This window comes from Callithrix jacchus, chromosome 2, assembly GCF_049354715.1.
Source record: "Callithrix jacchus isolate 240 chromosome 2, calJac240_pri, whole genome shotgun sequence".
NCBI lineage: Eukaryota > Metazoa > Chordata > Mammalia > Primates > Cebidae > Callithrix > Callithrix jacchus.
Window position 1 is genome coordinate 144,275,158 of NC_133503.1, and position 16,873 is coordinate 144,292,030.

The 16,873-nt window shown below is 36.1% G+C and overlaps 1 protein-coding gene across 4 annotated transcripts in view; it reads left to right on the top strand.

The window, feature by feature from the left end:
- ADAMTS6 (ADAM metallopeptidase with thrombospondin type 1 motif 6) overlaps positions 1-16,873 on the top strand; it is a 334,404-nt gene that overhangs the window by 263,946 nt on the left and 53,585 nt on the right. For 3 of the 4 annotated variants that reach the window (XM_078365433.1, XM_078365434.1, XM_035292277.3), the window contains 5 exons: positions 3,374-3,507; positions 4,548-4,671; positions 5,196-5,276; positions 14,334-14,497; positions 14,894-15,032. In XM_078365433.1, the coding sequence (XP_078221559.1) occupies positions 3,374-3,507; positions 4,548-4,671; positions 5,196-5,276; positions 14,334-14,497; positions 14,894-15,032 (642 nt within the window). Of the gene's footprint in view, positions 1-3,373; positions 3,508-4,547; positions 4,672-5,195; positions 5,277-14,333; positions 14,498-14,893; positions 15,033-15,694; positions 15,784-16,873 lie in introns of all 4 variants that reach the window. The other variant, XR_013532291.1, reaches the window with a different exon arrangement.

Below are 16,873 nucleotides of genomic sequence, written 5' to 3' on the forward strand. Positions count from 1 at the left end.
GAATAAGAGGTGTGGAGTCACACCTCTCCTGGGGAGGAATTCTTAAGAATGTATGCCCTCTCTAGAGTCCACAAAGACGGACCAGGTGCTGAGAGACTCTTGTTTTTTTCCTAGGGTGGCTCCCTAAAATGTTCAAGTTGTATGACTTCTCCCAATCCTGCAAAGTTGTGTTGGCTGTCTGCATAAAATGCTTACACTTTCTGTCCAAGGGAGCACGCTTGGGCGGCTGGTCTAGAGGAGTTGGGGGAGGATGGGCCATGTAGAGTTTTTGAGGCTAGTTGTGAGGTGGCCCATAGGCAAAACATCTCAAATGGCTCATGAATGGGCTTCCTAACAAAGTCCATGGAGTGGTTACTTGGGCCTATGGCCTCAATTCTCTGCTCCCAGCCTCTTCCAACCACTCAGCCATGCTGATCCCCTCAGTATTCTGGATGAGGCAAGAAAACAATAGGACTCTTGGGCATTGTCACACATAGCTAGGGGAGCTTGGTGCTCACTTTCTATATTCTCACTTTCCCCTGTGGAAAAATCACAGGCTGGGGAGGGGGCAGGTAGTCTCTCTTTTCACTGAGCTGTGCTGTCTCACGGGAGCTGTGATACAGGTAAAGTGAAACTCTTCTTCAAACTCCAATTTGGGCCAGGTGCGGTGGCTCCAGCCTGTAATCCCAGCACTTTGAGAGGCCGAGGAGGGTGGATCACGAGGTCAAGAAATCTAGACCATCCTGGTCAATATGGTGAAACCCATCTCTACAAAAAATACAAAAAATTAGCTGGGCATGGTGGCCCGTCCCTGTAATCCCAGCTACTCAGGAGGCTGAGGCAGGAGAATTGCCTGAACCCAGGAGGCGCAGGTTGTGGTGAGCCGAGATCGCGCCATTGCACTCCAGCCTGGGTAATAAGAGCGAAACTCTGTCTCAAAAAAAAACACACACACACACAAAAACAAAAAACAAACAATTGTCTGTTTGGGGATTTTTTTTTTTCTCTAATGGTATGCTGGAACTTTTCTGCTGGAGTCCCAAAAGGTACACTTGTCTATAAGTAGCTGTCAAAATTGATGCTTCCGCATGGAGATGACAGTAGAAAGGTCCTCTTCCACCATCTTGCTTATGTCATTCTAGTGGTACCTTTTCTGAAAGCTCATTGTATCAGAAGAAGCTGAACACATCTTCAGCAGTAAACAAGAAATTTATTCCCATTTTCATTTCCGTATATTCCTTAGTGGGCTAAGGAATATAACTGTAGTAGTTATATGTCCTGCCTATCAAATATTATCTTACATAATTAATGTTACAATTAAATAAATAGAAGAAACAGCTTCTCTTTTTAAAGCCTACTGCATAAAATGCTATATTAAATTCCAAAGGATTACAATACAAAAATGAGAGAACTGTACTGAGTAATAACGAAAAGATTTCCAGTAAGATTCATGGGCATTTAGAGTAATTTTTAATTTATGAGAATCATATAAAAATAAGTATAAGTAGTTTTATTATCAGTAAACATTTTTTTCTGCTTTCTCTCCTTTATTGGAAATTATTTTATTTATTATTTGTTATTTCTATGCTCACTACAGCAAAATTTATTACTAGCCTAATGCTAAAAATCACATTATAAGTTAAATAGAAGCTCTATAGCCTGTAAACATTGAAAATGGAAGAAAACATAGACCGAGGCCAGAGGTTGTAAGTTGGCAATTTAGGGACCAGTTTTTATCTACATACATATTTTAGCCTCCCACTGTGTTTAAAAAAAAAGACACACACAACAACTTTGAATCAGTTGTTACATTTAAAAACAAGAAAAGTTTAGATGGAAAAAAAACTTTTCATCTCTTTAAAAAACAGACTGATAATATTGGACTATCTTCTTGCATCACAGCATTCAACTATAGCAGTGATCTCCTTTACTGGAGTGTGCTTTCTGTAATTTATCATTGACTCTACCACCCAGTTGATTTTCTTTTTTTTTTTTTTCTTGCTGTCAGCCTGCAGAAACAGGATTTCTGCGAACTTCACTGAGATGTAGGCATGTCATTTCATCTTTCTACTTTATATCCTTTATTAGAAGTAGTCTTTAAGCCGGGCGTGCTGGTTCATGCCTGTAATCCCAGCACTTTGGGAGGTGGAGGCGGGTAGATCACCTAAGGTCAAGAGATTGAGACCAGCCTGGCCAACATGGTGAAACCCCATCTCTACTAAAATTACAAAAAATTAGCTGAGCATAGTGGCAGGCACCTGTGATCCTAGCTACTCCCTCCAGAGGCTGAGGCAGGAGAATCGCTTGAACCCGTGAGGTGGAGGTTGCAGTGAGCCAAGGACACACCACTGTCCTCCAGCCTGGGCAACAAGAACAAAATTCTGTCTCCAAAAAAAAAAAAAAGTAGTCTTTATTTCAAAGAGAGATTTTAGCAGCATACTTAAGGTCAAAGTGATGAAATAGAGGTACAAAAGAAAATATTATAAATCATTATTTTAGTCAATAATTATATACTTATAAATAGTAGCTTTATTATATGCTGTTTTTAATACAGTAAGTCCATATTTATTGCTGTTTTTCCAATATACTATAGTTACGAATGGATACTTTTTTTTAAAATTGCTGTTACTTAAGGCTATTTTTTACTTTAGCCCTAAAAACAAAAATTTCAGTGACAAAATGAAAATGCTCGTTATAATGTGTTTATTCACAAACAAAATTAGATAGTGTTTTAATCATTCAAACATAATACCTATATTTTCTATTTATCTTTGATTAATTTCATAGGAATTATTCAAATTTAAAGCTATAATTAATTTTAGTTTTGATTTGCTAATCTCATAAAAATTTTTATCCACACTAAAGCCAAGTTCACAGACTATGATATGTTTAAGGCAGGTATAAATTTAGTTTTATTTCATAACTACTATATCCTTGCTTGATGTAGCAGAGTTTTTGTTTCAGCTTCACTACCAGATGTAGCAGAAACTTCTATTTGTTATACAAGGTTATTTCTTCAAGCATCCTTAAACTTTATTTTCTTCAATTTTTAAAAAAATTGTTTTCTTTTTAAATTTAATTATCTTCACTATGATCCCTTTTTACCTAAATTATAAATACATAATGGAATATATAAATATAAAATACATTATAAATATATAATGGAAATACCTGAAACTTTTAAACCTGAAAATTGCTGAGCAAGTCACGCTTTAAGTTGCACAACCAACTAAAATAAACGTGAAATTTTAGACAAAGAGGAAAGAAACCTATACAATCAGGCATATAAGCAGGGAATGATGTCTACATGAATTACATTTGCTATGGATGATACTGAATCACTGTTCATTAGTACAACCACTCCACTTACTTCTCTTCTACTGTATTTGTCCAGGTGGAGTAAAACCTTGTGCATTAAACTGCTTGGCTGAAGGTTATAATTTCTACACTGAACGTGCTCCTGCGGTAATCGATGGGACCCAGTGCAATGTGGATTCACTGGATATCTGCATCAATGGAGAATGCAAGGTTGCTCAGATTTTACTCCATTCTGTTGTGGTTTCTGAGACTTTTGTCTTTTTCTCATTAACTGCTATTTAATATTATGTTTAATTTTTTTTAAAAGAGGGCCACATTTGAGAGAAATTCAGTTTCAAACATTAAGAATAGCAACATATGTAAAGGTAAAATGACCCATTCATATTCAAGCACTATACAAATGTGGCTTATTCCAGTATTCTAATTATTTTTACAATGATTGCCAGAAGTATGAAAATACTTTGGATTTTAATTTCCCTTACCATTCTGTTCTGTTTACAGACAAGATGGTAGAAAAAGAGAGAGAATGACAATTCAGCTCTTATTCATATGTCTACCATATGTTCTTTTTGGAAGATTATTTGATAAATTTTATAGCATAAGTTTTCCTCAAAGTGTGAAATAGCTATGCTCCTCCTACTTTATCTCCTTTTGAAACATTTACAATGGTTTTCATTGTGGAGTTAGTCTTTATCTTATTAAAGCATTTGCTTTAGGGAATTAGTCAGACTATTTGGGAATTGTAGGAGCAAATCCATGCTATTTTCCTAGGCCTGTGTATGATTGTATCATAATAAGAAAAGCCACAAAAACCACTATTTTCATAAATTTTTTTACTTGTCTGGTTTTGTTTTACTTTAAAGAGAGGCATAAATTAAGTGTTTCAAACTGAAAAAGACAAGATAAAAAGCACCATTTTACTTAGTCTCTTAATTTCTTGGAAACGTTTCTATCCTTCTGGCTACTTGTCTCCAAATATATCTGATGATGATTCAGTTTGTGTATGTATATTTGTGTGTGTTTATGTATCTGTGGGCAAAGGGTACTTTATTTTCTTGAAGAAAAAGTTATTTTTGTGACAGTATTCAAGTTTTTCAAATAACAAAGACCCAAGTATGGTTTGTATTCACAGATTACCTTATTTTTACTTTTTTTACTGGAAAAACAAGTAAATACATAAGTTATATGCATTTGATTAGTATGGTTCCAAGAATTTCTCTGACACACTGAATATTCCTCTCTGTTTTCAGCATGTAGGTTGTGATAATATTTTGGGATCTGATGCTAGGGAAGATAGATGTCGAGTCTGTGGAGGGGATGGAAGCACATGTGATGCCATTGAAGGGTTCTTCAATGATTCGCTACCCAGGGGAGGTGAGTATCTAGAGAGAATTCTTCCTCACACATCTGGTGTACTTGGAGGAGCCAAAACACTTGGTTTCCCCTTCCCCCATTTTTCAGATATTTTTTTTAATGTAGGTAATAGTTTCTTCCCCAAATTGCTTTCAGTTGTTTTAGTGTTAAATGTGGCTTCATGTAAGATATTTTAAGGAAATGTTCTCCCTCTCTACTTAACTTCATTTGGCCATGTTTCTTTAAGGTGTACATTCTCACAGGGCATTGATATGAAGGGTATGTGGTGAGGAAAAAAATGAACCATTATACATGTTGAGCCTTTTAAAATATCTTCAGATAATTTTAAAGAAAAAGACTGTTAAATGCTCTTTCTCTAAAATGTATTCATGAACCCAAAGGGTAATTTGTCCATATTTCATAATTTAGAAAATGCAAAGTCAAAGAAAGAATGGAATAACAAGGAAATGATTAGTATTAAAAACTTACTAAATACTCATTTCCTGACCAAGGCTGCTTAATACTGGGTATCTTCTATGTTCCAGGCTACATGGAAGTGGTGCAGATACCAAGAGGCTCTGTTCACATTGAAGTCAGAGAAGTTGCCATGTCAAAGAACTATATTGGTATGTTAGATTGGTATGTTAGTTTGCTAGATTTTAAAAGCTAATGAGGAAAAGTAGCATAGTATCATGAAGGAAAAGACATCTACTTTGAGACAGATCACTTGGAGCTAAAATAAAGGAAGCTCCAAGTTTTATAGGACCACATGGACAATGCTAAACAGAAAAATTTAAATTTATAACTTACTCTTCACTGGGTTATTTTATTTTTAAAAAAATACTTTTTGTTGTTGTTGTTGTTATTTTTGAGATGGAAGCTTGCTCTGTCACCCAAGCTAGAGTGCAATGACATGATCTCGGCTCACTGCAACCTCTGCCTCCTGGGTTCAGGCCATTCTCCTGCCTCAGCCTCCCAAGTAACTGGGATTACAGTTGCCTGCCACCACACCAGACTAATTTTTGTATTTTTAGTAGAGACAGCATTTCACCATGTTGGCCAGGCTGATGTTGAACTTCTGACCTCATGTGATCCATCCACCTCAGCCTCCCAAAGTCCTGGGATTACAGGCATGAGCCATCACACCTAGCCAAAAAAAATCAATTTTATTTAGGTATAATTTACATATAATAAAACACATCCATTATAAATGCACAGTTCAGAGTATTGATAATTATATATATACACACACACACACACACACACACACATATAAATACCACAACCAAGATATAAAACATTTTTATGATTCCAAAACTCTCCCTCATGCCCTTTTGCAGTCAAATTCCCTCAACCTCAGCTTTATTCGAAGGCAAACACTCATCGGTTTTTGATATTATGTATATTACTTTTACTTATTTGGAACCTCACACAAATGAGCCCATTGAGTATCTATACTTTCATGTGGCTTTTTTCACTCTGCATGTGTTTGGGATTCATCTGTTTTGTTCAGTGTTTCTGAAGATCCTTCCTTTTTAATGCCAAATAGTATTTTATTGTGTGGTTATACCATAATTTGTTTATCCATTAATTTGTTGATAGATATTTGGTTCATTTCTAGTCTTTAACTATTAAACAAGTTTTTGTGAACGTTCATATTTTCATTTCTCTTGCATAAATACTTAGAATGAAAAGAATGAGTCATATGATAAGTACATGTTTAGCTTTACAAAAAATTACAATACAGCCATAATGGAAGACAGTATGAAGGCTCCTCCAAATATTAAAAGTAGAACTACCATGTGATCCACTTCTGGGTATATAGCCAAAGGAAATAAAATCACTATCTCAAAGAGATATTTACACTTACATGATCGTTGCAGCATTATTCACAATAGCTAAGCTATGGAAACAACATACATATCTGTCAACAGATGAATAGGTAAAGAAATTGTGTTATCTGCATGCAATAGAATATTATTCAACCTTAAAAAAAAAACAAGGAAACTATTCATTTGCAACAATATGGATGAACCTGGAGGACATCATGCTAAGCTAAATAAGCCAGACACAGGTAAATACTGCATGATCTCACTTATATGTGGATTCTAAAAAAGTCAAACAGAAAGTATAAGGGTATTTACTAGGGGTCAGGGAGGAAGTGGAATGGGAAGATGTTGGTCAAAGAGTACAAACTTTCAGTTATAAGAGGAATAAGTTCTGGATATCTAGTTTACTTTTGTTAATAATGATATATTGTATACTTGAATTTGTTAAAAGAATAGATCTTATTGTCACCACATTAAAAAAAGGCAACTATAGGAAGTCATGGATATGTAAATTAGCTTTTTTGTGGCATTCATTTCACAATGTTTATGTATATCAAATCATCACATTGTACATCTTACACTTATAATAAAATATTATATTTTATTTGTGAGTTATATCCCAACAAAGCTGGAAAAACAGAAAGTATGAAAATGTTTCCCTACAAGGCTACAGTAATCAAAACAGCATGGTACTGGTACCAAAACAGAGATATAGACCAATGGAACAAAACAGAGACACCGAGGGCAACACAACATATCTACAACTATACAATCTTTGATAAACCTGACAAAAACAAGCAAGGGGGAAAGGATTCCATGTTTAACAAATGGTGTTGGGAAAACTGGCTAGCCATGTGCAGAAAGCAGAAACTGGACCCCTTCCTGACACCTTACACTAAAATTAACTCCAGATGGATTAAAGACTTAAACATAAGACCTGGCACCATAAAAACCCTAGAAGGAAATCTAGGCAAAACTATCCAGGACATAGAAGTAGGCAAGGACTTCATGAACAAAACACCAAAAGCATTGGCAACAAAAGCCAAAATAGACAAATGGGACCTAATGAAACTCCACAGCTTCTGCATGGCAAAAGAAATAGTCACTAGAGTGGATCGGCAACCAACAGAATGGGAAAAAAGTTTTGCAGTTTACCCATCTGACAAAGGGCTGATATCCAGAATTTACAAAGAACTCAAACAGATTTACAGGAAAAAAACAAACAAGCCCATTCAAAATTGGGCAAAGGATATGAACAGACACTTTACGAAAGAAGACCTATATGAGGCTAACAATCATATGAAAAAATGCTCATCGTCACTGGTCATCAGAGAGATGCAAATCAAAACCACATTGAGATAACATCTCACGCCAGTTAGAATGGCGATCATTAAAAAATCTGGAGACAACAGATGCTGGAGAGGATGTGGAGAAATAGGAACACTTTTACACTGTTGGTGGGAGTGTAAATTAGTTCAACCATTTTGGAAGACAGTGTGGCAATTCCTCAAGGCCTTAGAAATAGAAATTCCATTAGACCCAGCAATCCCATTACTGGGTATATATCCAAAGGATTATAAATCATTCTACTATAAGGACATATGCACATGAATGTTCATTGCAGCACTGTTTACTATAGCAAAGACCTGGAATCAACCCAAATGCCCATTGATAATAGACTGGATTGGAAAAATGTGGCACATATACACCATGGAATATTATGCAGCAATCAGAAATGATGAGTTCGTGTCGTTTGTAGGGACATGGATGAATCTGGAGAACGTCATCCTCAGCAAACTGACACAAGAACAGAAAATGAAACACCGCGTATTCTCACTCATAGGCGGGTGATGAAAAATGAGAACACATGGACACAGAAAGGGGAGTACTAAACACTGGGGTCTGTTGGGGGGAAAAGGGGAGGGCCTGTGGGAGGGGGAGGTGGGGAGGGATAGCCTGGGGAGAAATGCCAAATGTGGGTGAAGGGGAGAAGGAAAGCAAAGCACACTGCCATGTGTGTACCTACGCAACTGTCTTGCATGCTCTGCTCATGTACCCCAAAACCTAAAATCCAATAAAAAATTTTTAAAAAAAGAGGGAAAGAAGAGAAAAAAAAAAAAAGAAAATGTTTCCCAAAATGGATGTATTATTTTATATTTCTATCAGTAATGTAGAAGAGTTCCAGATGCTCTATCTTCTTGTCAGTACACTTGGTATTGTCAGTCATTTTAATTTTACCCATATGAATTTTGTTTTTAGTGAAGTATCTACACAGATATTTTATCCATTTTAAATTCTTTTTCTTTTTTGAGTTATTAGTTGTTTATATATCCTGGATGCAAGTCTTTGTCAGATATATTTTATGGATATTTTGTCCAATTTCTGGGTTGCTTATTCATTTTTTGAAGTGTCTTTTAATTTTGATGTAATCCAATGTGTTAATTTTTTAATGGTTTGTGCTTTCATGTCTTGTCTTAGAAATTTTGCCTGCTCCAAGATTGCCAAGACAGTTTTCAGTATTTAACAAGTTATTATATTTATTTATTTATTTATTTATTATTATTTTTTTTAATTGCACTTTAGGTTCTAGGGTACATGTGAAGAACATGCAGGATTGTTGCATAGCTACATACATGGCAATGTGATTTGCTGCCGCCTCCATCCTCGTCACCTATATCTGGCATTTCTCCCCATGTTATCCCTCCCCAACTCCCTTCCCACTACTGTCTCTCCCCTAATCCCTCCCAACAGACCCCAGTGTGTGATGCTCCCCTCCCTGTGTCTGTCTGGTCTTATTGTTCAACACCCGCCTATGAATGAGAACATGCAGTGTTTGATTTTCTGTTCTTGTGTCAGTTTGCTGAGAATCATGGTTTCCAGGTTCACCCAGGTCCCTACAAAGGACACGAACTCATCATTTTTTATGGTTGCATAGTATTCCATGGTGTGTATGTGCCACATTTTCCTTGTCCAGTCTATCATCCATGGGCATTTGGGTTGGTTCCAAGTCTTTGCTATTGTAAACAGTGCTGCAATGAACATACATGTGCATGTATCATTATAAAAGAACGATTTATAATCCTTTGGATATATACCCAGTAATGGGATTGCTAGGTCAAATGGAATTGCTATTTCTAGGTCCTTGAGGAAGTGCCACACTGTCTTCCACAATGGTTGAACTAATTTACACTCCCACCAACAGTGTAAAAGTGTTCCTATTTCTCCACATCCTCTCCAGCATCTGTTGTCTCCAGATTTTTTAATGCTGGTGTGAGGTGGTATCTCAATGTGGTTTTGATTTGTATTTCTTTAATGACCAGTAGTGAGCATTTTTTCATATGTTTGTTGGCCTCATATAGGTCTTCTTTTGAAAGGTGTCTATTCATATCCTTCTCCCACTTTTGAATGGGTTTGTTTTTTTCTTGTAAATCTGTTTTAGTTCTTTGTAGATTCTGGATATTAGCCCTTTGTCAGATGGGTAGATTGCAAAACTTTTTCCCATTTGTATTTCTGTATTTCCACAGAATGTCCCATACAAATGGGAAAAAGTTTTTCTGTGGAAATACAGAAATACAAATGGTTTGTATTTCTCTGGAATCAGTGGTGATATCCCCTTTATAGTTTTTTATTGCATCTATTTGATTATTCTCTCTTTTTTTTATTAATCTGGCTAGTGGTCTATTTTGTTGATCATTTCAAAAAACCAGCTCCTGGATTTGTTGATTTTTTTTAAGGTTTTTCTATCTCTATCTCCTTCTGTTCTGCTCTGACCTTAGTTATTTCTTGTCTTCTGCTAGCTTTTGGTCTTCTGGTAGCTTTTGAGGTTTTTATAGCTTGCTCCTCTAGCTCTTTCAATTTTGACTATAGTGTGTCAATTTTAGATATTTCCTTGCTTCTCATGTGGGCATTTATTGCTATATATTTTCCTGTAGACGCTGCTTTAAGTGTGTCCCAGAGATTCTGCTATGTTGTGTCTTTGTTCTCATTGGTTTTGAAGAACATCTTTATATCTGCCTTCATTTCATTGTTTATCCAGTCAACATTCAAGAGCCAGTTGTTCAGTTTCCATGAAGCTGTGCAGTTCTGAGTTAGTTTCTGAATTTTGAGTTGTAACTTGATTGCACTGTGGTCTGAGAGACTGTTTGCTATGATTTCCATTCTTTTGCATTTGCTGAGGAGTGCTTTACTTCCGATTATGTGGTCAATTTTAGAGTAGGTGTGATGCGGTACTGAGAAGAATGTATATTCTGTGGATTTGGGGTGGAGAGTTCTGTAAATGTCTATTAGGTTTGCTTGGTCCAGGTCTGAGTTCAAGTCCTGGATATCCTTGTTGATTTTCTGTCTTGTTGATCTGTCTAATATTGACAGTGGAGTGTTAAAGTCGACCACTATTATTGTGTGGGAGTCTAAGTCTCTTTGTAAGTCATTAAGAATTTGCTTTATGTATCTGAGTGCTCTTGTATTGGGTGTGTATATATTTAGGTTCGTTAGCTCTTCTTGTTGCATTGATCCTTTTACCATTATGTAATGCCCTTCTTTGTCTCTTTTGATCTTTGTTGGTTTTAAATCCATTTTATCATAGACTAGGATTGCAACTCCTGCTTTTTTTATTCTTCATTTGCTTGGTAAATCTTCCTCCATCCATTTATTTTGAGCCTATGTGTATCCTTGCATGTGAGATGGGTTTCCTGGATATAGCACACCAATGGGTTTTGACATTTTATCCAATTTGTCAGCCTGTGTCTTTTTATTGGGGCATTTAGTCCATTTACATTTAAGGTTAATATTCTTATGTGTGAATTTGATCCTGCCATTTTGATGCTAGCTGGTTGTTTTGCCCATTAGTTGATGCAGTTTCTTCATTGTGTTGACAGTCTTTACCATTTGGTATGTTTTTGGAGTGGCTTGTCCTAGTTGTTCCTTTCTATGTTTAGTGCTGCTTTCAGGAGCTCTTGTAAGGCAGGCCTGGTGGTGATGAAATCTCTGAGCAATTGCCTGTACCTAAAGGATTTTATTTCTCCTTCGCCTATGAAACCTAGTTTGGCTCGATATGAAATTCTAGGTTGAAAGTTCTTTTCTTTAAGGATGCTGAATATTGGCCTTCACACTCTTCTGGCTTGTAGGGTTTCTTCTGAGAGATCCACTGTGATTCTGATGGGCTTCCCTTTGTGGGTAACCTGACCTTTCTTTCTGGCTGCTCTTAGTATTTTTTTCTTTATTTCAACCCTGGTGAATCTGACAATTATGTGCCTTGGTGTTGCTCTTCTTGAGGAATATCTGTGGTGTTCTCTGTATTTCCTAGACTTGAATATTGGCCTGCCTTGCTAGGTTAGGGAAGTTCTCCTGGATAATATCCTGAAGAGTATTTTCCAGCTTGGATTCATTCTCTCTGTCACATTCAGGTACACCTATCAAACATAGATAGGTCTTTTCACATAATCTCATATTTCATGGAGACTTTGTTCATTTCTTTGGACTCTTTTTTTCTCTAATCTTGCCTTCTCATTTTATTTCATTGAGTTGATCTTCAATCTCTGATATCCTTTCTTCTGCTTGGTTGATTCGGCTGTTGAAACTTGTGTATGCTTCATGAAGTTCTCTTCTTGGGTTTTTCAGCTCATCAGTTCATTTATATTCTTCTCTGAGCTGTTTATTCTCGTTAGCATTTCATCAAACCTTTTTTCAAGGTTCTTAGTTTCTTTGCCTTGGGTTAGAGCATGTTCTTTTAGCTCAGAGAAGTTTGTTATTACCCACTTTCTGAAGCCTGTTTCTGTCAATTCATCAGACTCATTCTCCATCCAGCCTTGTTCCCTTGCTGGTGAGGAGTAGTGATCCTTTGGAGGAAGAGAGGCATTCTTATTTTGGGTGTTTTCATCCTTTTTGAGCTAGTTTCTTCCCATCTTTGTGGATCTATCTATCTGTGGTCTTTGTAGTTGGTGACTTTCCGATGGGATCTCTGAGTGGACATCCTTTTTGTTGATTATGAAGTTGTTTCTTTCTGTTGTTTTAGTTTTCCTTCTAACAATCAGTCCCCTCTGCTGCAGGACTGCTGGAGGTCCACTCCAGACCCTGCTTGCCTGAGGATCACCTGCAATGGCTGCAGAACCTTAAGGGGTGCTGCCAGTTTCTTCTTCTGTTATCTTTGTCCCAGAAGGATGCCTGCCAGATGTCAGCCTGAGCTCTCCTCTATGAGGTGTCTCTTTGGATATATGGGGTCAGGGAGCTGCTTGAGGAGCCAGTCATTAAAATGCAATGATATTTAGACATAATAAAAAATAAAGATCAAACTACATGTGTTCTATAAGAAACAAACTTTAAAGACAGAAGTACCTACATGTGAAAAGTGAATATAGAAAAAGATTTACCATGCAAACACTGAAGACAGCTGGGATAGCTAGATTAGTATCATATAAAACAGACTGTGGGTCAAAGAATATTTTTAAGAGATGGGGATCTCACTATGTGCCCAGGCTGATCTCAAAGTGACATGTTTACTTCTTTCCTGTTTGTTTATAGTTTTCTATAGTAGTACTAAAAATACCTTTTCAGCCACATATACTTTTAAACTCTGTGTTTGTGTTTGTGTGTGTGTATTTCTATAAGAGATTTTTTTTAAGTATGCATGTTTATTAACATCTTTTTTTCTGGGTTTTTTGTCATGCTTAGAAAAACTTTTCATACTCCAATATTATGAGAAAAAATATTCCATATCTCCTCCTGACATTTTAAGATTTAACTCTTTTTATATTTAAATATTTACCCATCTGGCATTTATTCTTTCTCTCTTTTTTTAACTTTGTTTTTATTGGGGTGAAATTAACATTACATAAAATTAACTATTTGAAGTGAACAATTAAGTGGCATTAAGTACATTCCAAAAAATTTACATTGGTCCAGAAAAAAAACCTCATATCCATTAAGCAGTTATTCCCCATTCTCCATCCCCAATCCCCTGACAACCACCAATCTGCTTTCTGTCTCTATGACCTTTTAACTGTTCTGGATATTTTATGTAAATGAAAGCATACAATATGTGATATTTTCTGTCTAGTTTCTTCCACTTAATGTTTTTGAGGTTTATCACAGTACAGCTTGTATCAAGACTTCATTATATCACAATTTATTTATTCATTCATCCATTGATGAACATTTGTGTTTTTTTATTTGGGGCTGTTAGAAATAGTGCTACTATGAATATGTGTGTCCAAGTATTTGTTTGGTACCTGTTTTCAATTCTTTTGGATATGTGCCTAGGAGTTGAATTGTGGCATTTATTCTTATATAAAGAATGAAATATAAATTCAGCATTTTTTTTGCCAAAAGGATAGTCTTCTGTCTTAGCCCCATTTCTTATTATCTCTCCTTTACTAATTTACAACATTTCCTTTATCATACATAAAATTCCCATATGTACTTGGGCCTATTTCTTAAATCTCTGTTTGATTCGTGTTCTGTCCATCAGCCTGTGTCCAAGTACAACAGGTTGTCTCCACCCCATATCCATTTAATTACTATTTCAGTATTTGGAAAGGAAAGTCTGCTCTCCACCCTCATGTTAACTCTCATCCCTAGTTATTTCTTTTGTCACAATTTTCCTTCCTAGTTCCACATATTTATTCCTTCAGGTTAACCTTTTGTTGCTTTCTATGAATGACATTATAAATATTTAAGTAATATCTTCTTAACCATTCATGTGAAAATTCACCTTTTTAATTTGTACTTAAGAATATGGTCAAGATTCATATATCCAAATGGAAATTGATATTCATTGTATACTGTATTGCAGTAATTAATCAGTGACACTTTGGTAAATGAAGTTTCACATTTTTAGGTGAATTGTGATTTGTTTTCTAGCTTTAAAATCTGAAGGAGATGATTACTACATTAATGGTGCCTGGACTATTGATTGGCCTAGGAAATTTGATGTCGCTGGGACAGCTTTTCACTACAAGAGGCCAACTGATGAACCAGAATCCTTGGAAGCTCTAGGTCCTACCTCGGAAAATCTCATAATCATGGTAAATGCGTCTTTGCCATTGTATTTCTTCTGTTTGTAATTCCCCCTTGTGACATAGGAAGGAACAGGTTTTATTATCTCTGCTTTACAGGTGGTGAAATTAAGGTAAATAAAGGTAAAATGATTTACCAAAGGGTGTTAGAACTGTGCAGAGTTAAGGCTATAGTGCTCTTGCTTGAATGATATTTTTATAAACAAACAAGACAGATGAAAGCAATGACTCCAAAATACCCATGAAAATGGGAGGAGAAAATTTGATATAAATGCCTGTGTTTTATCTTATCTTAAATTTCCCATAAGACTTGTTTTGACATTTTCTTCTTCAAAAGGAATAACAAATATCTGAATGAAGGCTTATCGTATTTTAATTGTCTTCACCAGTTGTTTTCAATGGCAGGTTCTGCTTCAAGAACAGAATTTGGGAATTAGGTATAAGTTCAACGTTCCCATCACTCGGACTGGCAGTGGAGATAATGAAGTTGGCTTTACATGGAATCATCAGCCTTGGTCAGAATGCTCAGCTACTTGTGCTGGAGGTAAGATGCCTAATAGGCAGCCCAACCAGAGGGCAAGATGGAGAACAAAACATATTCTGAGCTATGCTTTGTGTTTGTTAAAAAAGCTAATTGGAAACATTTCTTGCAGGTTTGCTTCAAGCTGTAATTTAGCAAAAGAAACTTTGCTTTAATTATATTATATTCCATTTGTTTTCAACCTCATGTAATGTGTGCAGATTTGTTGGTAAAATACATCTTGGCACAATGAGTGTCTCTGCTGATGCTTCTCCCAAGACTATCTTGAAGGTGGGCTGTTTGCCTTTCGTGAACACATTCTTGGTAAAGAACATCAAAAGTTTTAAAAAAGAAAATAAGAGTCAGACATCACAGATGCAACTTCTTGTAATGGGGGATGAAAATGTACGACTGTGTGCTTGTTGTGTGTATTTGTGTGCCTGTGTGTTTGCCACAATCCTATTCAAATCCCTTCTCCTACCATCAAAGTTAAAGGGCTATATACTGGGATGCTACAATAATTACTGGTATCTGGGTTCTGGGTTAATGGTGTATACTGATCCCATTACAGTCCCTCAGAGGTAGCTGCTAGGCGGTGGTTGGTGATGTGTTGGTTGTCCCATGTGCGTTTTTCATGGGTGCCTTTTCCCTACAATTTACTCTATTCCTAATCCTCCTCCCTCTAGTGGCCACCAATGCAATTCTTTACCTCTGGCTGGGAGAGCAGGACAGTTGGCTTCCTTCAAAGCCAACACCCTTGCTGCTGCATGGACTGGTGAGTAGAAGTGCTGTGCAAGCAGCATCTTCCTTCTCTCTGGAGACTAAATGCATCGCCTCCACCGTACACCTTGATCCTAATAGGCAAGGAAACAAACCTGTCTCTCAGGCCTAGGCTGGACTAGATCACCTCACCATTCCAGAAGCAAAGATTAAATTTTAAATAGTGATATTTAGAATGAGCAAAATCAAAATAAAGTAAATCATCTAATATATTACCTTTACTCCTTTTCTAAACTATGCAGAAATATATGATTTTACATAGACTTCATTCTCTCTTGTATTTGCATTTCTAAACAACTCTGATTTTCAAGTCTCAAATAAGTTATTTTTAGAGAAATAATTATCATATAATCTATTCAGTATTTTTATTTTATTTTATTACTTGTTATTATTTTTTCAAGATGGATTCTTGCTCTGCTGCCCAAGCTGGAGTGCAGTGGCTTGATCACTGCAGCCTCAACCTCCTGGGCTCAAGTAATCCTCCCAAATCAGCCTTTTGAGTAGCTAGGACCACAGGAGCATGCCACCACACCTGGCTAATTTCTTAAATTTTTATAGAGACAGATGTCACTGTGTTACCTGGGCTTATCTTGAACTCCTGGCCTCAAACATTCCTCCTGCCTCAGTTTCCCAAACTGCTGGGATTACAGGTGTGAGCCACTGCTTCTAGCCTAATTCAGTATTTTTAGTCTCATACAGAATTAAAGCAATGATTAACTACAACTGTAATTTCAATATCAAGTCTATACAACATGAAAAAAAAGAAGATGAACAATAAGATATTAATGTTCTCTACTATGTAAAGTATCATGAAACATGATTATGTGTAATTTCTGACATATTTTAAAAGATCTATAGTTCCCATCCATTTTATCTGTAAAATGGCTGGTGATTTATAATGTAAAATTTTTAAAACCATAGGACATTATCATTTTTAAATAAATAAATATTTGCAACTAATTGATCAAGTACATGCCATTTCATTATTTTTAGTGGCACTTGTATATATATACATGTATATATATAGATATACATGTATATCTATATATACACACACATATATACGTATATATATATATATATAC